This window comes from Notechis scutatus, chromosome 1, assembly GCF_049901735.1.
Source record: "Notechis scutatus isolate UNSWTSFEM ecotype Mainland chromosome 1, rNotScu1.2, whole genome shotgun sequence".
NCBI classification, from domain to species: Eukaryota; Metazoa; Chordata; class Lepidosauria; order Squamata; family Elapidae; genus Notechis; species Notechis scutatus.
This window is the reverse complement of record NC_142009.1, coordinates 337,654,278-337,680,383: the sequence shown is the minus strand read 5'-3', so window position 1 is coordinate 337,680,383 and position 26,106 is coordinate 337,654,278. Positions and strand designations below refer to the sequence as shown.

The following is a 26,106-nucleotide window of genomic DNA, read 5'->3' as shown; positions in this document are numbered from 1 at the left end:
CACTGCAGAAATTGGAGTGATTTTTACCAAGATTAAGCACGCTGTTACAAGATCTTTCCTTTCTTTTTTACTTCTGTCACAGCTTTGATTTAGCCATGCTAAGTCTCTTTTTAGTTCGGATGGAGAGGTTTTCTTCGAGTCAGTCTCAAAAGCATTCCTCTGCCGTCCAGGGTGACTTTTGGCTACTAAGAGCCTCAGGGCTTTTTCCTCCCTCGTTTTTTTTTTTTTTTTTGCCAGCTGACCGATGTGGCGGTGAAAACTGCGTGGGGGATATTAAAGGAAATGCATTGTCTGGCATGGAAGATAACTTCTATCAGCTGTGTGAGGGATTTAAATGAAGGTAGGTTGTTAGCAGTCCGCAGGCAGGCTCCGAGTGAAGGAAAGGGCTTCGCTTCTCTGGGGAAGGAGAGGAGGGCTCCGGATCTGTTAGCAGGAATATTTGGGCTCCACAGCTTCAGAATCTAGCGTTTTTGGGCTTGTTTTTTGGACTCAGGTTTACTCACGGTTACTGGTGTAACAGCAGCTTTAAAAGTGGTTTCTGGTGCAGGTGATGGCTTTATAGGGAGATAGTGGTCCAGGAGCGAGAGCTTCACCTTCCTAGTTGGGCGTCGCCATTTACAACTTCTTTTCCTTGCCTTCTTTCCCCTCTTCTTCTCCCTCCCCTTTTTACCCCATCGTCTCTCTACTTCTAACTCTTTCATCTGTAATCCCCTCTTCTGTTGCTTTGTAATATTATACTTATCTTTCAAATTGTTCTTCTTTTCGGTTGTTTTTTCTAGTCTTAAACCTTTCACCCTCTTTCCCCACTTTTCTTTTTTCCCCACTTAAAATTATTTGATCATTAAAGATGGCTTCTTCTTTGTCCCAATCTTCTTGTTCTGCAACCGTTTCTTGTTGCTTCTCATAGTTCCAGATCTCCATTTCTAAGAATTGAAACACGAAGCCAAAAGAACTTCTCCCTTCTTGTGCATCTTCTTTCCATTTTTTACGTTCCGTTTTCAGTTCTTCTAAGAGTGCTACCATTTTAAAAACTTTTAAACAACCACCCGGTTAATTTTAGTCATCTACATGCAAAAACCAAAAATCACCAAATAATCCAAATACTCCAAGGCTTTTTCTACTAGCTTCTTTTTTCCACTTTCTCTTCCTGGGGTTCTATTATTTTGTTACCAAGTTTCAATTAAAGTGTATCTTTGAGGAATCTTGTTAAAATTTCACTGTAAGTTCTTTTTAATTACAGTTCCATTCCTTAATTCCAGGCAGTCTCCTCCATTTTTCCAGATCCTACCCTTTTATTTTTTTTCTCCTTTCCTGCTTTTAAAAACTTTTAAATGTTCATAAATCTTTATTATCCCTTTGACTTTTATTTTCAGCTTAGATGCCTATTAATGTCAAAGTGGATTTTTTTTTCAATTTCTTGCTTAAGTCTCTTAGCAATCAGTATAGGAAGGGAAGAAAAAAAACACCTAATCCTTTCCCTTCTCTCTCCTTCGCAGCTTCAAAATCTTCTTTGGGAACAATGTTGTTAAGTTTAAATTCCAGGGTACCTTATTTGTTGCTTTTTGTGTTTGACCCGGTCAACCAAAATTTTCTCTTCTTATCTTCTTCCTGCACATTCTTTTCCGGTTGGGTTCTTCTTTGTGGTGGCCATTTCTGAGCACCGCTACAACCGCCTTTGGGAAAGGGAGTAATGGCCAGCTGGGGAGGAGAGATGCGGCTGTCCTCAACCCTGCAGGCAGTCTCCCCCCTCTTCACCACCTCTACGGGGTGGCTTATCCCCAAAACCAGCCGGCTCGGGGCGCTCCAGTGGCGAGCACGGATCGAAGCCTCGGAGAGACGAGGTTTTGGTCTGTCGCTGAAGAAGCTCAAACCGGAAGTCCTGTTCATTCAGATTTTTTTGATTCCTCCTCTATTGAAGAGAGATAGATGGATCTCCTTTTTGTCTGGAAGATCAATTTGCTCAGAGATGGATAGAGCCGATGGAAGAGGCATGCACTAAATGATAAAAATTAAAGATTTGGACCACACACCCCACATCCTTAGGAAAAGATTGGAAGTTTGTTTTCCCAATTGGATGTGAGAGTAGGAGTGGAAATGCATGTTGGGGATTCATAAATTCTTCCCCAAATCTATCCTGCAAGCAATTTCTGAGGATTATGAAAGGTGTCCTCTGTGGTAGGGCAGTTTACTGAAAGGTTCTGCTGAAAAGTCTGAGTGGATGTCAATCTCATCAGAAATGACAACAAGAACAAAAATAGATTGATTTAATGAATGTCTTCCTTTGATTCTGGAGGATTAAGATTTAAAGTCTGGTCTACCTGTCTGATTAGAAAAGGTCCCTTCTGGACAAGCCTCACACTGGTAGCAGCAAACCTGCTCGCCCTCTGGAACTCTTCTCCTCTCTCCTGCTTGGCACCTCTTCATGCCACACCTGGCAAAGGGGATGGTCTAAAAGAGAAATACCAATGAATTCTTTAATTGGTTCCACATTCCTATTCCTATTCCACATTCCCAGTTCTATGCTCAGAATCACTTCTAACCAAATTGTTCACCATTGTCTATCAAAAACCAGGAACAGCTGCTGGAGGATTCAGGACAGTGGCACTGACACAAATCAGACCTGAAATGTGTTACAGCAAAGCAGATTTTTCACCAAATGACTGGCATGATTTCTTACTCAATTGATTATTTTTCAAGTTAGAAGGATGTTCTGCATCTTTCCCTGAACTTACAACATTTCCTTGCAGCTCACCTTTGTGGCCCAGATGATTCCATCAGATTTAATGGTGAAATCCTGGCCTGGGGGAGCCTCAGGATTTTCTTGCCCAACCTTCATGGGGATATAAGATCGATTGGGGTAGAGTACCCAATTGAGAAGATCATAATGACTAGATCCCAGCCCATCTTCTGAGAAGGAGACTTTATCTCCAGCACTGTTGTTGAACTGCACATTCCTCAAATAGGCAAGAATCTGAAAGAGAAGAGACCTTCAGGAATTGAAGTATTTGGGCTAGAGCTACAAATGAGACATCATGGCTTCTACCATCACATAATGGCCATCTTGAGAAGTTGAGTTTATATTTGAGAAGCTAGTTCCACCTCTTGGTGGCGATCTGAGGAATCAGGCATATTTAATTCTGAAACTAAAAGTTTCCCCTTTATCACTGGGCCTGCTTTCAACTCCAATTTGATGAAAACACAAGTTTGGCCCAAGTTCTTGTTAACTGATAAATGAATGTTTGAAATGAATAAATAATTTCTACCAGAACCATGGAAAATTCCAATGGTTTTCTCTAGCTCATTGTCAAAATCTGCAGAATGCAGGAACCAGGTTTGATGAACTGGGCCATGTGAAGAAAGCATCTGAACTGGTTGGTCACTTCACTATTCAGAGAGGTCCAACATTTCAGCCTTTGATGCAGGAAATTCTGATGAATTTCAGACCAGGAACCCATTAGGACCATTTTGAATCTTGCTCTGTGCTAGGATTGATATAGAAACAGAATCACAGTATTGGAAGGGAAATTGGAGGTATTCTAGTCCAACCTCCTGCTCAAGAAACAGACCCTATACAGTTTTAGACAAGTGGCTATCCTGTGTCTTTATTTTATTTTATTGGAAAAAAAAAACATTTATTTGACTTACATTTAAAACAGACAAAACCCCTTCCGGTTTGCGAGGCTTTGGCAGCGGCAGGGATTTTCAATCCAGGGCGATCCCTGCCGAGCTCACTGCCAAGGTTCCCCCGATCCGTTTGGATCTGGGGGATATAGCTGCCCTGCAGGGGCAGCTGAAGACAGGGGATCTGGAAAGGGGGCAAGGGGTGTTGCAGACCCCCTCCCCAGCCAGCAAAACCCCTTTTCCCGAGGCGGAGGAGCGGCGGTCAGTAATGGCCGCCATGAAGAAACCTGCAAACGGATAAGATTGTGCAGGAGGAAGAAAATCGGAGAAATTGTGAGAGTTGTTTCTGGACCGGGATAAAGTTGCCAAGGGATAAGAAAGTTTCCTGGGGCTTGAAAATTGCTACGGAGAAGTTGCTACATTGTTTCCAGAGAGAGTTACAAGCGGCGCACAGAATTCTAAAAGGGAAAGTTTTTTTTTCTTCACTCTCCTTCCTAACGTGACAGCGGATGGAATAACAAGAGAAATCTGAAAATCTAGGTAATTAAATACTGAAGAGATAAGGATTTCTGAATGATTTTTTTAAAAAAAAGACTTAAATTTTTTTTTTTTTGCTGTGAGTGGGAAGGGAGAGGGGAAAATTGGATTAGAATTTGAAAATAAGGAGAAGACTGCCTGGATTTTTAAAGAGCTATAAACACTAATAAGGCTTCTGAAAGATATATATTAAATGGAACTTTGTGATCAAACTCCAATCCCAGAAAGAGAAATTGAAGGAGAAAGTGCTTAAAAGAATTAACCTACTTGGATTGCTTGGTGATTTTACCACTTTTGAGAATTATCTCTGATTAAAAGCACTTGGGTGGTTGCTTGGGAAAACTTTTTCTCTTTATAATGGCATTACTTGTGGACAGATTGAAACTTTTATATCAAAAATATGAGAAAGAAAAGCAAGAAGGGAAGGATATTTTTGATACTCTTTTTCAGTATTTAGAAATGGCGGTCTACACTTATGTAAAATTGAATGGACAACAGGATGACTAGGACAAAGAAGAAGCCATTTTTGATGAACAAGTGACTTTGGCTGGGGAAGGAAAGGAGAAAGAGAAAAAGGAAAAAGAGACTTTAAGACCTATAAAAGCAATCAAAAAAGAGAAAAATAAGATGAAAAAGAGATATTATGTTAGAAGACAACAGAAAGGAGGAAAGCAGAGAAAAAGGGAGGTGGAGAGGCAAAAAGGTAAAGAGTACAGAGAGAAGAATAAGCAAGGGAGAAAGGGGACGAGAAGCCTCAATAGTAGAGAGCAAGATGTAAAGAAACAAAAGCTTTTTAGAGATAATGGGTAAACTTTATTGATAAAGGGATTCTAAAGGTACATAAGATTGTTTTTTATATTTGTATTTAGAAATAATTTTAGAAAGTTGGAAATAATGTGTAATTTAAAGTGTGATAAAATGTTTAATATAACTTAGTGAAACTTGTCTTAAGAAAAGGGGAACATTTTATGAAATAAGGATTTGAGATATGATGTGGGGGGAAATAATTGTGGAAAATATAAGTATTCCCAAAAGGCATGTTATTTAATTGAAATGGATAAAATGGTTAAGATATAAAGGAGTTGGAGAGAAAGATACAAATGAATGTCAATATTAATAAGATTGTGTTATTTCAGTGGAAATTTTTTTTGTTGAAAGGAGAGATTTGAAGTAGGAGAAGCAGGAATACCTTAATGAAATAATGATTTAAAATATGTGACGTGGGGGGGAATAATTATGGAAAGTAGGTGCTCCCACAAAAGTATGTTAATTAATTGAAAAGTAATGTGCTAAGTGTTTATGATATAAAAGAATATGAATATTAATGAATAGATTAGTATTGGTATTGATAATATTGTATAATTTTAGAATGTACCAAATAGAATCCCAATGTAAGTTAGGTATTTTATATTAAGTATTATAAATGTAGGGGAAAGAGGTAAAGGCGTCATACTCCAATTAGTGTACAGGAGAAGCTTTTTTTTTAAAGAAGAAAGATAAATCGATAGCTGGAAATAAACAGACAAAGAATAATAAATATTATGATTTGAATTGAGATGAGATAAATAAAATAAAATTAAGAGAATCTAAGAGAGAGAAGAAGCTATATAAAAAATTGAAAATGGTAATAATGATATGGAATGGCATATAAAATGAATATGAATTTGAGTTGGTGTCTGTACAAAGAGTTTTGACCCGGTATTAAGCAACTTTCAGAAAAGATGTTTTTTTTTAATGTTTATATGTTCGGTGTTCTTATGTGTTTATGTTTGAATGAGTTAATAAAACCTTGGAGAAAGGTTAGAAAAGGACAATGGAGAGAAAGATAGAAGAAAATAAAGCAAGTTAGAAAGGGAAAATATGTGATTGTAAGGAAATGTGTTAATGTTGTAAAACTTTCAAATAATTTTTAGAAATTTTTAGAAATTTTTTTTATGTTTATCTTGTATGTTTTGTATGTTTTTAAAAATTAATAAAATTTGTTTTAAAAAAAACAGACAAATCAACATACATATATGTACCTTTTATAGCATATATTGAACAATGGTTAAAATTTCTTTATCTTTATTGTTGATGTGATCTGCCTTGTTACAATAACTCCTTCATTCTTGTAATGTTTTAATTTCTCTATGTAGTTTGTAATTAAATGCATGTCTCCCATCTTTTCCATAACTTATCCATATGTCAAATATTATCTTTTCTTTAACCACTCATACCAAATGTTCTATCTTTCATAATAATCACTATCTTGTTTTTTTTTAACTGTTTGGTTAGGCTATCCATCTCAGCGCATTCATGTATTTTTTTAATCACCATATCCTCTGAAGGGATGTCAGAAAGTTTCCAATTTTGTGTGTCGCTTTTTCTGGCCGCAGTTATGATATGCAAAATTAAATATTGGTATTTTTTCTCCATGTTTAAATCTATCATACTTAGCAGAAAGGTTTCAGGTTCAAATTTTAAATTTTGTTTTGTTATATTTAAGATCCACTTTCTAATATTTCTCCAAAATTTCTGGGCACATGGGCAGGTACATCACATGTGGAAGTATGTTCCTTGCACATAGTTACATTTCCTACAATTGGGTGGCAGATTGGGGAACATATTAGCCAGTCTCGCAGGAAGTAGGTGCCAATGATAAACAATTTTATATAATTTTTCTTTATACAAGACTGACATAGTTAGTTTATAATTTATTTGCCAAATGTGTTTCCACTTATCTAATTCAATACTATGACCCATGATTTAGCCCAAATTATCATAAATTCTTTAACTGTTTCTTCTTTTAATTTATAATCCAAAAGGTATTTGTATATTTTACTAATTGCTTTCTTTTCCTCTCCTTGCCATATTTTATCTAATTCTTGTGGAGTCATATTAAAGCCAAATTGTTCTCTATCTTTTTTGTAATGGGTTTGTATTTGTGCAAAAGGCCACCATGCTATCTCCTTTCCTTGAATTTGTATTTGGTTCCTATTTTTCAGCTCTCCAGTGTCATACAGTAAACCTTTATACCAAACAATATTTTCATAGTCCAATACATTTGGGTGTGTAACTGCTTCCAAAGTAGATAGCCACAATGGAACCTTTGGGTAGTAGTTTTTTTTTTAAATCTTTCCCCAGGTATTAAACAACACATTTCTTACATGATGCCTTTGGAAGTATGAATGTTGTTTAGATTTTCCATCACACATGAAAGTGTTCCAGCCAAGTTGGAGATCAAAACCTTCTAGTACTAATAACCTTCTGTTTTTCCAATTTAACCCAATCTTTAAGCCAATTTACTATAGCAGCATTGTAATATAATTTGAAATCTGGAAGGCCAAATGCTCCTTTTTTCCTGGCATCTTGCAATAATTTATACTTCACTCTGGGTTTTTTCCTCTGCCATATAAATTTGGATATAGATTTATTTAATTCTACACAAAAATTCTTCTCCAACTTGACTGGCACTGTTTGAAACAAAAACAACAATTTTGGCAAAACATTCATTTTTACTATTGAAATACGTCCCAATAACTTAACTGAAATTTAACCCAATTGTCTAAATCTTTAGATATTTGCATTATTAGCTTATCGTAATTATCTTTTTTAATCGACGAGCATCTAGCAGTCAATCAGATCCCTAGGTATTTTACTTTATTTACCACCTGCATACCTAATTTATTTTCTAGTTCTTCCTTCTGCTCCTTTGTGCAGTTCTTTGTTAGCACTTTTGTTTTTTCTTTCTTAATTTTTAACCCTGCCACCTTTCCATATTCTTCTATTTCTCTTAGTAGTATAGGGCTCGTTTCTAAGGATTCTTCTAATATAAATGCCATATCATCGGCAAAAGCCTGAAGTTTATATTCCTCTTTTTTAATTTTAATTTCCTGGCTCTTCTTCAATGACTCCAGCAGTGGGGCATCTCTGACTTCTAAAGGTAAACCATTCCTTAAGAAATTTCTCCTAACTTCTACATTGCTTCTCTCTTTTGTTACTTTCCATCCATTATTAATAAGAAGCTGTTTTGAGAGAAGAAGCTGAGTGACACAACAAATGGTAAACTAAAAAAACAGGACAGGGTCTCAGATGAATTGCTATGGGAGCATACACACATTTAATCAGTAACAGAAGTAATTCATATGGAGAGCTTCCAATCTAAGCATCTGTGGACTGAGTCAAAAGCCAAAAAAATTACCTGCCATGACTGGACATTTGAGATTCTCTTTCCAAGCCTCATCATGGTCGGTCCAACTCTGGATCCACACATTGCATGTAAAGCATGTGCCAGAGCATAAACAGCATAAATGGCATTGTAGATATTGTAACTTTCACCTGTCATTCTTTTTTCAAAAGTGTAATTTGGCAGATTCTGCACTTTCTCCTTTCCTGTACATTGTTTCCCCCCCTTTGGAGAGATCTCTCCTGATTTATGGATCTTGCAGCCAAAGATGAATTCCCACCATGTAGGGAGAAAGACATCTCCTTGAGGGTTCAAGGGGTCTAAAGACAGGAGGAAGTGGCTCAATTCAGAGATATCCCCAGAGTGGTCCCTAAAATGTAAGACCCCATGGAAAAGTTTTAAATATAGCAATGCTTCTTCCAATTCTTCCATGCCAAGTTTCCAATTAGAAGTGAAGATACAAACATTCCTAAATGATAGTTTCATGACTCTTTCAAAAAAACACACTGCCCCTATTACAGTCATAGTAAGTAAAGCGTCTCCAAACATAATAAAAACTTCAGTTTTAGACAAGGTAGGGAAATTAAGAATTAACTTATTTCGAATGATTTGAACATTATCAAGTTGCAGCATTAGTGTGAAGGCCAGGCAGATCTCCTTCTCCTGGAGCATTGGTGTCAGAGTTGACACGAAACATTCATCTTCAGGGGCCAGAAGCCCAACCCAGTTCCACTGGAAATGCAGGAGCAGCTGGACTAAACCCACATACTGACAAGATTCCTTGGGATTAATCCAGAAGAAGGAAGGATAAACTCTTCTCTCTCCCGGAGAGAACTCAAAGCCAACACCGAGCTGGAGAAAAAGAGATTCTTTTTTCAAAGACAAAGTAAAAGTTTCGTGTTTACTTTAGTAGTTACCATTGTGTGGTTGATGGTCTAGCAGTCAGGCTGACTCTCTGACTGGCAAACTTCATCTCCTTCCCTTAGCCATTTTTATTGGTTTTCAGAAGACAAGAGAATAAACCAACAATCTGATAAAGAATAAATGGCACTAAAATGATGGCTACCCTTTAATAAAGAGTAATCTAAGAGTCACAATCTCATTTTATGCACTCCCCCGCAACAAAAAGCTACTTTTAGTTTTATCTTTGGCTTCTGTGTGTGCTTTTGATCTTTCTCTATTCCACACTATATCCAATAAAGCTCTCTTACCTGTGGGACTTTAAAAATGCTGAAGATGGAATCCATCAGCCTTGACGACTTGGGATTGAGACCACCAATGATGGAGAGCAGACTTTCCTGCAGGTCACATTTGTAACCTGGAACCACTTGGCCTAGTGAGGAGAGCATGGAGAGGCTGTTTAAGGAAATATCCCTCTCCCTCTGGAAATGGCCATAGATGTGGAAGCCAAGGGTGATGTTGGGGAGCAGAAGAAAATCCCTATTGACCTCAGAGATAGCAAATATCAATGCAAGGAACTCCTGGTAGTTGTTGGTAACTAATCTGTAGTGAGAAAAACATTGGGGAACATTAAAGGAAACCTTGTATATGGCTGTAGAATTTGCTTCACTGGTTGGGGGGACTTTTGAGTGCAGCAACTCCCATATTTCATTGGGTTGGATTTTTTTTCAAAGGAGTTTCCTTGGCTAAGGTTAGATTAGTTTGTGAGAAAGGAGACAAGCCTTCCCATAGATATCATGGACTGTTTTATACTCTCAATCATCCCCGCCATATTCACTTTGCTGCAGTGACTGAAATCCTTTCCAACTGTTCTCCTTTCACTGTAATTATTTAAGGTCTCTCTTGGAGCAGCTTCTTCAGGTTTGGTAAAGCTTGCTGAGCACAGGACTACAATTGGCAGGGGTCACCTCATAGATTTACAGAAGGTGATTATTCATGGGCAATGCTCATTCCAACACTGTGAGGAATTATTTTGTACCTCCTGAACACTATAAGAGTGTTGACCTTTTATTTGAATTTTATACCACAAATTACTGTTGAGATAAATGTTATGATTTGAGTTTTTCACTAGACCAGCTCAACTTCCCTCTTGATTTTTGTTGTTTATCATCTTCCTGATGAAGAGATTGAGAATTCTAACCTATTTTAAGAGTTTGCTGATTTATCAAGAAAAGCACAAAATGTGCACTACACCAGGACAGTGCAAATATTAGAAGAAATATTTCTGAAAAAAGTCCCCAATTTTAAACCAAAGAGAATAATTATCTGTATGTTTCCCCTCCAGCTGGAACTTACACAGTTTTTAAAACATGTGTCACTGTATTAAAGTCAAAGACAGGAGACTTTCCAATGGTTCCCAATGGCAAAATCCCACCAATAATGAGATCACTAGGCCTGTAGTAGCTTTTATCTAACTCAATATAATCCCTGAACACACACATGGTTTGCAGCCTCTTTGCTGTAGTTGGAACCAGGAGCCAGAAGAGCATCAGCATCAACAGTAGCATGACTCCTGCCTGGTTGTTCTTGTCTTCTTCCCTCCTAGAACAGAAATCACAGTTTATGCAGGAAGTGATTTACAGGTCGCTCCTGAAATCTCACTGGAATTTTAGCAGATCAGATACCACCTGTGCCTCCAGGAGGTCCCCAGGACAAATTTATAGCAACCATGTTTCCTCTTATCAGTGCTTGGGCTGTGACCATACAGGAAACAAAGGCATGTGAGACTCTTCAAACCCAGGAGTGAGCTCTTTGCAAGACTAGGTAAGGTGACATGTTCTGCTCCACAACTGGTGAACTCAGCGATATTTTTCAAAACAAGTTTCACCTTGTAGGATCTTTGTGTCTAGAAATCCACAGAGGATACCTGCAGAATGCCTGTTCTTCTGATAATTACAGGGAAAGGCCATTGCCCTATCCCCTTAGCAATAGCTACTCTTCATGCAGCAGAATTTAAAACATGTTTGTACCTCTTCCTGTAATTCACAGAGCAGATGGAGTCATGGGGAAAGTTGTATATTTGACCTACGTGAAAGTGACTCCTGAACACAAGATAGATTTTTGGCTTATGCCCTAGTTTGGTCAGAAAATAGGAGTTCTACTTGGGTATGGTGGCACAAGACAGAAATGTAATTTAAGGAGGAATTTCAGGATATTAACTGCAATAGTTTTGGCAACACTTGAAAATTTTTGTTGCTTTAGTTGAAGGGCAGCAATTGTCCAGTTGTCTCTTTTGATCTTTTGGGGTGCTGCTCCCCAAATTTCCTTGAAAAGTCATTCATAGGACCAGTTGGGATCATTACTAGTAAATGGGAAGTCATAGTAGAAGGGGGATGGAGGAGATAAAAGTGAGGAGAAATTAGGGGAAAAGAAAAAAAGAAACATCGACTTCCAACTCTCTCTTTTTCAGTAAAAAAAAAGCATTAAAATCAAACCATAACTTTTTGTTTTCCCAAAATAATATAAACTAGCCATTTCTAGAAAAACATTCAGTCTAATCGGTAAAACCCAAACGTTTCTTTTTCTTTCTTCCATTTCAAACACAAAGTTCACAAGTGGTCTCTATGTGGAAACAAAGTACTTCTATTCTTTCCTTTAACCAAAATGGTCAATTTAGCCACTTCTGCCAACTTTATCAGCTTCTGTAGCTGTTCATCGATAGTGAAAATCAAAATGTCCTTCCATTTTTGTGTGTCAATATATGTAAGATAAAAATTCCATGTTTTTTCTCCAAATTTCCAAACCCCAAAGAAAAGTTTCTGGTTTCATCTTTATTTTTGTTTGAAGAATTTTCTGTATTATAATATGAATCTTACTCCAAAATTTCTTTGCTTTATCACATGTCCACCATAAATGGTAAAAAGTTTCTTCTTTCTTTTACACTTCCAACATTCATTTGAAATACCCTTATACATTCAGGATAATTTATCCAGTGTTAAATGCCAGTAATACGTCAACTTATAAAATGTTTCTTTTAAATTATAGTTTAGTGTATATTTTAAACCTTTCATCCACATATCTTCCCATTGTTCAAGGATCACATTATATCCAAAATTCCTTGCCCACTGAATCATACAGTGTTTTATATGTTCACTTTCCAGATTCAATTTCAACAACATTTTATAAATCTTAATAATGATATGCTCATCACTATTATACAGAAATATTTCCAATTCCTTTTTAGCAAAATCAAAATCACAACTCTGTTTTATCTGATTTAAGTCATTTTTTCAGTTTTTGATATGTAAAGCAAAAGTAAACCTCACCTTCTAATTCAAGTTCTTCTCTCAACTTTAATGAAGTTTCACCAGAGTTGAAAGATAATATGAGTTACCAAATGTCCACCAGACTGGCTCCACCACCATTTCTTTTCCTCATAAAAAGTTTCTGGGGGGGACATCCAAAGAGGCAACATCATAGAGAAATTTGTTTTATACTTATTCCAAACTCTTAATATGGCACATCTAAAAAAGTGATTATTAAAATAAATATTAACTTTATCATACCATAAATAACTGTGCCATCCAAACCTTAATCCGTGGCCCTCTAATTCATGTAGCCTCTTATTCTGGAGGTTCACTCACTCTTTTAACCAGGCCAGACAACATGCCTCAAAATACAATCTCAGGTCTGGTAAACCCAACCCCCTCTCTTTCCTTAGCATCTTGCACTAGTTTCTATTTAATTCTTGATTTTTTTCCTTTGCCATATAAACTTAGAAATATCTGAAATAATAAACACATGTTTAATAAATAGTTTTCCTTCCATACAGGGCATTGGACCTCAGTCAAAACACTTTGAAAACACGAAAAACAAAAGACTGACACAGGAATATTATAAGCAGTTTCAGAACTTGATAAGGAATTCTTTTTTGGAAGAAATTCCTCCTTAACATCATCATTTATTAGAAATCTTGTCACCTTCTAAACATGCAACAAATACAAATATAAATGAGGCAAATCCTTGCATTAGTTAGAAATTCTTTTTTCTTACTACATTTTCTTTACAATTCAGATCGGGCCTCAGCAGGATAATGTAGCATTTGGGGAAAAAGATACAAGCCAAGAGAGCAGCTCCAGAGGCCAAAATGGAGAAGATCTCCACAGCCACCATGGACTTCCCTTTGGTGCTCAGGTAGGTAGGGAGGAAGGAGATCCAAACACAGCAAAAGACCAGCATGCTAAAAGTAATGAACTTGGCTTCATTAAAACTATCAGGCAATTTCCTAGCTAGAAATGCCACTGTGAAACTGACAAGAGCCAAAAGTCCTAGGTAGGAGAGGACACCGTAAAACATTACAGCGGAGCCTTGCTTACATTCCAAGATGATCTCTCCAAGCAAGGAGTGAAAGTCCAAGTTAAGAAATGGGGAAGAGGTTCCCAGCCAGGTGGCACAAAGGACTAATTGGATCAGGGGACAGACTATAACAATGGTGTTGGTCAATGGTTTTCCTAAGAGTTTCCTTGTCTTGTTCCCTGGCTTGGTGGCCACGGGGGCCAGAACCACGATGACAGTCTTTGCCAACACAGAGGAAACTGCAAGGGTAAAGAGGATGGCAAAGGCAGATTGTTGTAAGAGACAGGTGATCTTCCTGGGTTGACCAATGAAGAGGAAGGAGCAGAGGAAGCAGAGCAAGAGGGAGGCCAAGAGGATGTAGGTGAGATCTCAATTGTTGGCCTTGACAATTGGTGTGTCATGATGTTTATAGAAAATCACCAGGACTGCAGATGTGATCACTGACAGAAAAAGAACAAGGAAAATTAAAATGTATCCCAGTTTCTTCATATGCAAGGAAATGGAGCTTCTTGGCAATGCATTGGTCCTTGTCCTTGTTGGGATATTGGTCTTCTGGGCAGGGTTCACAGTGAGCTGCATCTGAAATCAAAAGTCTTTGTCTAAGGATTTCTTAAGCAACTACCATGCACATTATTGCTCCCGCAAAGTGATAGACGTATTGCCTTTCTGCTGGTGACCTACTCACAAAGGGAATCATGAAATAACACCCTGTGATATTGATGGGGTATCAAAAAGAGCAAACAATTCTTCCTTTAAGGTGATCCTGATTAGCCAGTGATGAGGATTAGTTCAGTTCCAGCTATCCATTCACTGGGGCAATTCCATGGTAATGTGGCTTTCAGCTTGAGATTACTGCTTTTTTTCTCCCTCACTTTATAATGGAACCCATACAAGACCAACAGATCTGTTATCCAGGAATGCTGCTATTTTGTTTGTGTATATATTATCCCTGCCTTAAACTCTCTGCTTTGTACTTCAAATCTGTTCATTCAGACTTTTTTTTTTATCCTTCCTCCTCTATCAAAGATAGATACGGTAGATGGAGCTCTTCTTTCCCTGCCAGGTCTATTTCCTCAGAGGTTGATAGTGTTGATGGAAGAAGCATGCATTAAATGATAAAAATTAAACTGTTGGACCACACACCCCATATCCCTAGGAAAAGATAGAAAGTTGGTTTTTCCAATTGGATGTTACAGTAATAAAAAAATAAAATAAAAATAAAAATAAATAAATATAAATAAATAAATAAATAAATAGGCAATTGCTGGCAATTGCTGAGGATTAGGAAAGGTGTCCTCTGGCAATATGGGAAAGGGCAATATGAGTTGATGTCAATCTCACCAGAAATGACAACAATAACAAAAATAGATTGATTTAATGAAATGTCTTCCTTTGATTCTGGAGGATTAAGATTTAAAGTCTGGTCTACCTATCTGATTAGAAAAGGTCCCTTCTGGACAAGCATCACACTGGTAGCAGCAAACCTGCTTGCCCTCAGGAACTCTTCTCCTCTCTCCTGCCTGGCACCTCTTCCTTCCACACCTGGCAAACGGGATGCTCTGAAAGAGAAATACCAATGAATTATTTAATTGGTTCCCACATTCCTATTCCTATTCCACATTCCCAGTTCTATGCTCAGAATCTCTTCTAACCAAATTGTTCATTATTGTCTATCAAAAACCAGGAAGAAGCTGCTGGGGGATTCAGGACAGCGGCACTCCCAACCTCACAACAAAAGCTGGATATTGTAACTGGGGTTTCATCCTGCAAAGGAAGGCTTGTGACTGAACCACATCATTTCTAAAAGAAAGAACGCTGAGGATGCAACTAAGCAGAAATGGTCCATGGAAATCACTGTTTTTTGATGTAATTGCATCCTGTGTTTTAAGCAGACGTTGTTCCCTTTGTGGAATGAAATAAATCAGACCTCAAATGTGTTACATGAAAAGGCGATTTTTCACCAAATGACTGCCATGATTTCTGACTCAATTGATTATTTTTCAAGTGAGGAAGATGTTCTGCATTTCAGGATAGAATGAATCTTTCTCAGGACTTAAAGTATTTTTGGCAGCTCACCTCTGTGGCCCAGATGATTCCATCAGGGTTAATGGTGAAATCTTGCCCTGGGGGAGCCTCAGGATTTACTTGCTCAAACTTCATGGGGACAAAAGATTGATTGGGTAGGAAAAACCAATTGAGAAGGTCAAAATGAGGAGATCTCAGTCCATCTTCTGAGAACGAGACTTCCTCTCCAGCACTGTTATTGAACTGCATGTTGCTCAAATAGGGAAGAATCTGAAATAAAAGAGATCTTTAGAAATAGGAGTATTTGGTTAGCGCTATGGTTATGGCGTCTATCAGAATATTGTGATCATCTTGAGAAGATGAATGTATGTCAGAAAAGCCAGATGATTCCCTTGGTGGAGAACTGAAGAATCTGCAGTAACACCAAATATTTACTCTGAAACTACAAAAAAAATTCTTTATCATTGGTCCTTTGTATTATGGTTTCTTCAAATCAAGCTTTATCAGAATAAGTACATTGAAAGATTTTAGTGCCACATTCCAAAATTAATCATGTGCGTTTTCTTCCTGTGATATTTGATTACATGTAGTTTTAAATATTTATTTTGTCCTGATGTCTTGTAATTGATAAATTCACTTTAGCAATGATTAAATTTTTTGTATGGCAACAGAGTAAAAATTCTCTGATTTTCTCTTTTTGAGAATTGAACAGAGCACAATGCAGGAACCATGTTTGATGAAATGGAGTCAAGGAAAAGGAACTGCTTGCCCTGGTTTGTCTCTTCACTGTTCAATGTCTATCCAATAATGCAGAAAAGTCTGATGGGTTTGAGACAAACAACCCATTAAGACTATTTTGAATCCTGCTTTATGTGCTCAGGCGGACCAAGATTTACTGCATTCACACAACAAGCCTGAGCAGTGCAATAAGTGTAAAACTGAACAAATTGGGGGTGGGTCACGTACGATGTTAAACTATAGAAATATAACCAAGGTTGAAATGAATTGAGTTTCTTTCTACAAGTTGGATTCGGGTTACATGCTGAGGGAAACAGAGGTTGTTCTGCAAATATGCTAACTAGGACTTCTTCTGACTTCTTGAAGCTTCTTTCTCAAACACAGCCAGATTGTTGTTTTGGTCTCAGTTGACTTCTACTCCCTGTCATGGTTAACTCTTGAAAGCCAGGGAAACATTGAAGATTTTCAGGACTTTACAAAGGTCTTTCTTCTTTTTTCTTATTTTTCTATTTATTATTTTTCTATTAATTACATTTCTTAGTGCTTAATAAATGTGTTTTCTGGGTATTTAATTTGCTTAACAATACAGATTCCATTTTTACTCTCCAACCATTGGTAAAATAAGTTCCATGTCTGATCATATTCTGTGTCTTTTTTCTGCTTAATTTTCAATGTAAGTCTATCCATTCCTGCACGGTCTAGAATCTTCTAAACTATCTCTTTCACTTGCCATCTTTCTTCATCTTTCCAATGTTGTACAAATATCGCTGCTTCCAAGAGGACCAAATGGGGACTGAAAAAGAAGAAGGCGCAGTAGGTGGACAAGTGGAAACTAAAGAACAATGTGAACCAAGAACTACGAGAGCTGCCAAACCCAATTATAAAATATAACCATGGAAGAGAAAAAACTGATCACAATCAATATAAATGGACTTAGTTTATTTTTAGCATTTCTTTTTCTCCATGTATCTTTTAGATTTAATTCATCAACCATTTTAAAAAAGGATTTTGGGAGAGTCTTTCTGTTTTGCTTTGTTTTTGTTGCTGTGTAGTCCAGTTTATTGTCTACAATTCCATTAAAATCTCCCATCATAACTATATTGGCATAGTCCAATTCAATTATTTTCGTGTGTAATTTTTTATAAAAGTCTTCTGGTTTATCATTCGGAGCATAAATTGCAATCAGAAGTGTTTTCATATTATTGTCCATTATTTCCACCATTAAAACTCTTCCATCTTCATCAATATAAATCAGTTTTGCTGGGGTGGTCTCTTTAATATATAAAACCACTCCTCTTTTCTTACATTGAGTCAGAGAGGTAAATATTTTCCCTAATTTTGGCTGTACCAACAGTTGTTCATATTGTTTTTTAATATGTACTTCTTGTAGACAAATTATATCAAATTTTAATTTTTCTAATTTATGGAAAGTTTTCCTTCTTTTAATGGCTGAATTAAGTCCATTTATATTGATTGTGATCAGTTTTTTTCTCTTCCGTGGTTATATTTTATAATTGGGTTTGGCAGCTCTCATAGCTCTTGGTTCACATTGTTCTTTAGTTTCCACTTGTCCACCTACTGCACCTTCTTCTTTTTCAGTCCCCATTTGGTCCTCTTGGAATTCAGTTAGTGAGATCCCTTTTTCTGCCTCTTCCTCTCTCCTTCCAAAAAATTCTGTATAAAATAATTCCGCTTTTTCAACTGAATCAATTCTATGTCTCTGTTCTTGCCATGTGAACATTAACCCTTCTGGGATCAGCCATCTATAATTCACCTCTTTTTTCAGTAGCATTTTAGTCAAGAATCGATATTATCTTCTCATCTCTCTCACTCTTCTGGGTATTTGTTTTAAAACCACAATCTCCTTGCCTTTGTATTTCAACGTTTTCTCTCTTGCCACTTGTAATATTTGTGTTTTAATGGCTTTCTTTGTAAATCTAATGTGAACTTCTCTCTTATTTCTCATCGCATATCTTGTAAAAACTTGGTATACCTCGTCTATTCCATCCATCATCTTCTCTTCAGTTATTTCCAAAGCTTCAGCCAATATTTCTATCATTATCTCAGCTAGATTTTGTCCTTTTTCTTCCTCTATGTTTTGAAATCTGAGATAAAATTCTGATCTGTCCATCTCCCATCTCAGCATACCACTTTTATCTTGTTCAACCACAGTTAATCTGGTATCAATATCTCCAATCTTCTTGTCTCTTTGTTTATCTTCTTCAATTTTTTGGAATCTCTCATCATATTTCGTCATCATTTGTTGAATGTTCTCCACTTTTTCATCGGTTTTCTCTGTTCTTTGTTCAATGTTCTCTATTCTCTTTTCAATAGTATCTGATTTTGTTTTAATATCTTGGATTCCTTGCATAATCATCTGCAGAGTCACTTTTTCTTGTTCTTTTTCTTGCTTTAACATTGTCTGTATTGAATGTTGTCCTCCAGATGGTGGGGAGGCAGAAGTAGAAGTTGAGGGACCAGAAACTGTAAATTTCCTACTCATTTTAAACAGTTCAAAATCTTCAGGTTCTTCTAAACCTTGATCCAATTATGAAGTAGCCAATTATAATCCAAGGTAAAAATTAAAAAATGGTAGAGAGAAAAAAAAACCCAATAGTAATAAAAGGAAGGGAGACAAAATTTCTTCAGGTTCTTATGAACCTTAATCCAATAGATAGTTAAGTAAAAAAAAAAGACTTGAAAAGAACAAAAAGAGAAGAAAAATTCTTCAGGTTATTCAACACCTTAATCCAATTGAAAAGTCTCAAAAAAAAGTGCATAAAAATGAGCCAAAAAAGTGGGTGAAAAAACAAAAAATGCCAGGAAGGAAAAGAAGAAGAAAAGATTTTTGAGGCTTTCCCCTTTAAAATAAAAAGCAAACATGAAAATTGGGCTTCCAAAGGAAAAAAATAAAAGACAAAAACAGACTCCAACCAGGCCAAAAACCCAAGTAGTTATTACAAAAATAGAGATTTTTTTAAAAAAAGCACAGTAAAACTGGTAAGGAGGGGTAGCACAGCTTAAAAAAAAATGAAAAGGGCACACTGCACTTTATTTAGTTATCCAAGGCTCTTATTATAACTCTCTTCTCCAAAAACTTTTCAACTTTTCTTAAACTTTCACACCAAACTCCAATTGTTGATAGAAATCCAGAATAACACCTGCAATAACACTCTCCCGTGCTCATCCCTCTATCTTATCACATAGCAATGTCATTGAAAAGGAGTCTCAGTTCTTTCTTGCTCAGCTTTCTCAGAAAGTATTTTCAAGCCTCTAGTTGGCAGTGTTACAAAGTTTCTTTGCTCTCACTTTCCCCCTCCTTTCCCAAGCCAAACGTAATAAAAATTCCCAAAAAAAGAAAAATATATATAAAAAAGGGAAATAACAAAATAACAAAAGGGAGCCTCTAGCCTAAAATATTACAAAGTCAAAAAGGGAAGAGAAGATAGATATATATAAAAAAAGAACCAGTCCAGTTCCAAAATACAAAATCGCATATAGAAATCCAGCATTGAGAGAAAAAAAAAGCACCTTACTTTGATTTTTCCATTTCAAATCGCTGCTCAATCACTTATGTCAAAACTTTTACAGATTTTTTCTTTTCCTTAGAGTGTCCTTTTAAATCTTAAAATAAAAGAGTTCTCACCAAACCGGCACACTTTCTCTTTCTTCTTCCGTCTCGGAGCTGTCCCAACTTCAGCAGCTTTATTGGCTGTCTCTTTGCCGCTGGCAAGAAGAGCTTCTCTTGGATCTACCAGGGACTTTGCAGTGTCCCTGGGATCAACAGGATGTGCTCCTCACTTTCGCTGTCTCTTCGGGACGGTTTAGGTCCATTTGGACCATCCAGAGGCAAAGATATCAGCTGCGATCTCAGACCTCCGAGATCGCATGCCGTACTGTCGCGACGCCAGCACCACCCTCCTCCATATTTTTTCTGATAATTGCTTTTAATATACATTGAGATGATAACATGAAGATATTGAATCAGTAACTGAAGAAATGCATATGGGAAACTTCCTCTCTGACAAGCCACAGAAATTACCTGCCATGACTGGATATTTGAGGTCCTCTTTCCAAACCTCATCACGGTTGGTCGGGCTCTGGATCCAAACATTGCATGTAAAGCATGTGCCACAGCATAAATGGCATTGTAGATATTATAACTTTCTCCTGTCATTCTTGTTTCAAAAATGTAATTGGGGAGATTCTGCACTTTCTCCTTTCCTGTACATTGTTTTTCCCCCTTTGGAGGGATCTCTCCTGATTTATGGATCTTGAAGTCAAAGACATATTCCCACCATAGAGGGAGAAATACGTCTCCTTGGGGATTCAAGGGGTCTAAAGACAGAAGGAAGTGGGTGAATTCTGAGACATCCCCGGTGTGGTCTCTGAAATGCAAGACTCCATGGAAAACCTTTACCAATAGCAATATGTCCTCAGATTCCTCCACACTAAGTTTCCAATGGGAGGTTAAGATCCAAACATTCTGAAATGTTGTGTTGCTCTCTTTTTCATGGACAAACAACATTGTCTGTACACTTAAACTACAATCATAGTCTCCAAACAGGAGAATCACTTCAGTTTTTGACCAAGTATGGAAATTGAGAACTAACTTTTCCACTATAATCTCAAGATCATGTGATTTCATCCTTTCAGAGAAGGCCAGGCAGATCTCCTTCTCCTTGAGCATTGGCATCAGAGTTGAGAAGAAATGTTCTCCTCTCTCATTTTCAGGGGCCACAAGCCCAACCCAGTTCCACTGGAAATACAGGAGCAGCTGGACTTAACCCACATACTGAGGAGATTCCTTGGGATTAATCTGGAAGAAGGAAGGATAAACTCTTTTCTCACCCTGAGAGAACTCAAAGCCAACACCGAGCTAGAGAAAATGAAATTATTTTTTCAAAGACAAAGTTTGAGGTCACCATTGTGAGGTTGATGGCCCCAGCAGTCACACTGGCTTATGTTGAGTAGCAACCTTAATCTGTTTCCCGTATTAGGAAGAGCCACCAGTTGCACATTTTTACTGGTTGAGGTACGTCAGAAGACAGGAGAAAAAAACTAACAATCTGATACAGAGAATAAATGGCACTAAAAGATGGCCACCTTTTAATAAAGAATTAACTGAGAGTCACATGATCATGATGTGCCCCACAAAAACCCCTCCCTCTTTGCTTTTGAGTAACCTTCTGATCTCTGTCTACTCCATAGTGTATCCAAGAAAGCTCTCTTACCTGTGGGACCTTAAAAATGCTGAAGATGGAATCCATCTCTCTTGAGGATTTGGCATTGAGACCACCAATGATGGAGAACAGAGTGTCCTGCCAGCCACATTTGTAACCTGGAACCACTTGGCTATGTGAGGAGAGCATGGAGAGGCTGTTTAAGGAAATAACTATCTCCCTCTGGCAATGACGATAGATGTGGAAGCCAAAGGTGATGTTGGGGAGCAGAAGAAAATCCTTATGGACCTTGGAAATAGCAAACCTCAATGCAAGGATCTGCTGGTAGTAACTGGGGATGAACCTATAGTGATAAAAACACAGGGAACATTACTGTTAAAGTTGTTCGCTTGTAGAGTTTGCTTCAGTATTTGGGTTGGTGCAGCAACATCCAAATTTTATTGGGTTTGTGTTTTTTTTAAGGATCTTTCTTGGCTAAACCTGAATGGCTTTGTGAGTAAACAGACAATCCTTACCATGGACTGTTTTATACCCCTCCTCCCATCTTCATTTTTCTCCAATGGTTGTAATGCTTCCCAACTACTCCTCTTTCATGCTAATAATTTAGGGTCTCTCTTGGAGCAACTTCTTCAGGGGTGGTAAGCATTGCTGAGCACTGGACTACAGTGGTAATCACCTCATAGATGTACTGAAGGCCATTATTCATGAGCAATGCTGATTCCAAAGCTGAGAAGGATTTTTGTAACTCCTGAACACTGGAGTTACTGTTCAGATTAATACTGAAATTCAAATTCTTCACTATGTCCTCACAGCTTCTAATGTACTGTTCATGTTTGTTGTTTATCATCTCCATGAGGAAGAGATTGAGAATTCCAGTCCATTTTAGGAGCTTGCTATTTTATTGAGAGAAACAGAAGATGTCTACTACACTAAGACAGTGCAGAATACTAGAAGTATTTCTGAAAGAGGTCCTATAATTTAAAGCAAAGAGACCTTTTATCTATATGTTTGTCCTCCAGCTGAAACTTACCCATTATGTAAAGGAAGATTTGATGTATTAAAGTGAGGGACAGTAGAATCCAAACAGCCTCCCAATGGCAAATTTCCACCAATAATGAGATCACCAGGCCTATAGTAGCATTCCTCTGATGGGATATAATCACTGAACACACACATAGTTTGCAGCCTCTTCACTGTAGTTGGAGCCAGGAGCCAGAAAAGCAGCAACATCAACTGTAGCATGACTCCTGTCTGGTCATTCTTATCACTTTCCCTCCTAGGACTGAAATAAAGGTTTATGAAGAAACTGATTTGAAAGTTAAACCTGAAATCTCACTGGAACTTTAGCAGATCAGATACCACCTGTGCCCAGGACAGATTTATATCAACCATGCTTCCTCTTACCTGTGTTTGGGCTGTGATTATACAGGAAAGAAAGACATGTGAGTCTCTTCAAACCCAGGAGTGAGCTCTTTGCAAGACAGGCTAAGGTGTCATCATCTGCCCCCATCTGGAGAACTCAGACATGTTTTTATAGCTTGGAAGTTTTTGTATCTAGAAATCCACCTGGGAAACACTAAGAATTACTGTACTTCTGATGATTGCAAGGAAAATGCAATTTTCTATCCTTGTAGCAATAGCTTCTCATACACCCAAATGGGTGAAAAAAACATTGTTTGAGTTTCTTGTAGTGCCCAGAGCAGATGGAGTCATGCTGAAGTTATGAATTTGACTTCTGTGAAACTAACCCCCTGCAAACAAGGTGCAGTTTGGCCAGGGCCGTAGTTGGTCAGCCAGTGTTGGAAGAAATATCCTTCTGGGTTCAGTTCCAAGTGGGGAAACAGGCACTGGAAACATGGAGGCTGTTTGGAAGGTTTAATATCAGGACCATATGGCCTGGAGCTCGAGAGTGAAAAGGAAGAGATCAAGAAAAAAAGGCTGGGATGCTGAGCGTGCCTGGGTTTTATAACCTTTCTTGGGCCCCACCTTAGTGTTTCCTGTTCCTATGTAAGAAATGTATCCCATTGGTTGTCAAACTCCCAGAGGGGAGGGGTCTTAGCTACCTTTGTAGGCTTTGTCTGTGTCCCAGGCTTGTTTGAGTGCTGGCTGATGTAATCTTCCCAGATGCCATGTGGTGAGATGGGTTGAGGGCTAATCCTATCTGTTGTTATGTAGAATAGACTGGCTCAGGCCTTAATGGCCCATTGACAAAGTTTCTGCCTCTCTGAGTTTCTACTTCTCTTTTTAGGGAAATATTCTGTCTGTTTAATATATCCTAAAATATTTCATTTTTCCAGGAGAGGGGTGGGTGCTAACTTCCTACACTAGTAAGAGTGCTAATGGGGTTTGGTGGCACATGAGAAGCAGATGTACCCTTGTAACTGTGAGCAATTATACTTGGATGGAAGAACTAGTTTTTTTAAAAAAAATAACGACATGGCAGTGGAATAAATTAGAACCTGGAATAACAGTTTCTAATCTTGTGATTCTCTCCTTTATCTGATGGTTGTTCCATTCAATGTTGGTTGTTGGGAAGATATTGAGCTCAATCCAATGACTTTCAGGGTGCATCAATAAGGCCTTCTCAGTCAAGTCGACTATCATTCCTATGCTGATGATATTCAGTTGTATAACCTCTGACTGATCAAGCTATACTGGCAAGGTTTTTCCCTAGTGCATGATAGATGTTCGTTGGTGAGGGACAGTCATGGTTTAAATCCTAGGCTGCCTCAAGAGAGGGATAAAATCAAGATGACATTACATTTTAATATCACTTTATAATAAACTGGGAAGACCACACTTGGAATACTGCATCAAGATTTGGTTTCTATGACAATAAATAAAGATGTTGAGACTCTAGAAAAGGTGAAGAGAAGAGCAACAAAGATGATGAGGGGCTGGAAGGTAAAACATATGAAGAATGGTTTCAGGAATTGGGTATGTCTAGTCTAAGAGAGAAAGACTAGGGGTGACATGACAGCTGTCTTCCAATATTTGAGGGACTGTCACAGAAAAAAGTCTGTCAATCTCTTCTCTAAAGCATCTGAAGGCAGGACAAGAACTAATGGATGGAACCTTATCAAGGATTGATCCAACTAGAACTAAGGAGAAATTTCCCAACAGGACAATTAATAGAGTAGAGTAGAGTAGAGTAGAGTAGAGTAGAGTAGAGTAGAGTAGAATAGAATAGAATAGAATAGAATAGAATAGAATAGAATAGAATAGAATAGAATAGAATAGAATAGAATAGAATAGAATAGAATAGAATGAGAGGAGAGGAAAGGAAAGGAGAGAATTATTTATTGGCCAAGTGTGATTGGACACACAAGGAATTTCTCTTGTTGCATATGCTCTCAGTGTACATAAAAGAAAAGATATATTCATAAAGAATCCAGAATCATAGGTTAACTTGGGACTTCCTGTTTTGAGTTTCCCCAAAGACAGACCGCTGACCGCGATCGTGCACGGCTTTGGTCTGTGCTTCGGCGTCAGAGAGCCCCAATCCTTTGGATTTGGGGCAGAAGCTGCTTCATAGGGGTGGCAGAGGAAGGGGAGACCATCAGCTGGGTAGAGGGGAGTCACAAATCCCCTCCCCGGCTTGGCAATTACTCCTTCCCGAAGATGTCTGAAGCGGTGGTCTAAAATGGTTACCCTGAAGGGGAAGATGAGACTGGAATAAGAATGGCCAGGAGAGAGAGAAAGACGTGAACAGCAGGAAGCATTGGATGATATAATTAAATAGAAGGTATGTTAGGAATGTAAGTCACCTAACATTTGGGTTGGAAAATGTATAAACCAGGATAGACATTTTAATACTGTCTCTTTAAGGAAATGCAAAAATCTGTAATTGGGTGTGGTTTCTCAAATGGCCATAAGATGGAGCCAGAAACCTGGGTTGTTCTGTTCTGTTGTTGCTGAGAGTGTTGCCATTCCTGCATTTCCCTACTGACTGTTGCTGATCATAGTTATTCTTGGATTTGATGTAAGTCTGTTACTGAACTGTTTATGATACTGGACTTTGTTATTTGGATTATCCCCGGACTAAAAACTGACTGCTTTAACTGTGAATGACTTGGACTGCTTGTTGGACTTTGCTTAAATGTTTATTGGAAGTAAAAACCTACATTTTACTATACCGTGTATCTGCGTGCTGGTTGTGTGTTATTCTTCAACACTCTTTGCGCAGTGGCAGTATCGTAGCCAATGAGGTTTATCCGAGGCGCGATTATTGCTAATTGATTATTGCTAATTGAAACTCTCACTACGTCTCCCTGTGTGCACTCATTCTCCTATCGGGGAATTACCTCAACAAGGTACCCTCAGGATTAACATTTTAAAGAATCTTTAAGAGAGGATTTACAGTGGCGAACAGAAAGGGGAACAAAAAAGATGTGAATTGCTTTGACAGCATGGAGCTTTGAACAGGAGAGGTTGAAGATGGAGGAGAAAGCACCTAATCAACTTAGATAAGTATATCTTGACTTTATATAGGCACTAACAAAGCTGAACTATAAAATTGTTGAAGAGAAAATTTAATATCAATTGGATCTGAACTTTTTGGAAGATTGTGGTTTAAAAAAT

The 26,106-nt window shown here is 37.7% G+C and overlaps 1 protein-coding gene and 1 pseudogene across 1 annotated transcript in view; one reads left to right on the top strand and one right to left on the bottom strand.

Moving 5' to 3' along the window:
- LOC148133582 (vomeronasal type-2 receptor 26-like) overlaps positions 1-22,767 on the bottom strand; it is a 34,816-nt gene extending 12,049 nt beyond the window's left edge. The window contains exons 1-5 of the mRNA XM_087965744.1: positions 22,556-22,767; positions 21,577-21,868; positions 20,385-21,101; positions 15,656-15,874; positions 2,753-2,971 (exon numbers count right to left, since the gene is read on the bottom strand). Of these exons, the coding sequence (XP_087821870.1) occupies positions 2,753-2,971; positions 15,656-15,874; positions 20,385-21,101; positions 21,577-21,868; positions 22,556-22,767 (1,659 nt within the window). The remainder of the gene's footprint in view (positions 1-2,752; positions 2,972-15,655; positions 15,875-20,384; positions 21,102-21,576; positions 21,869-22,555) is intronic.
- Positions 22,768-25,699: 2,932 nt separating this feature from the next.
- On the top strand, positions 25,700-25,778 carry LOC148133581 (U4 spliceosomal RNA; annotated as a pseudogene).
- Positions 25,779-26,106: the final 328 nt, after the last annotated feature.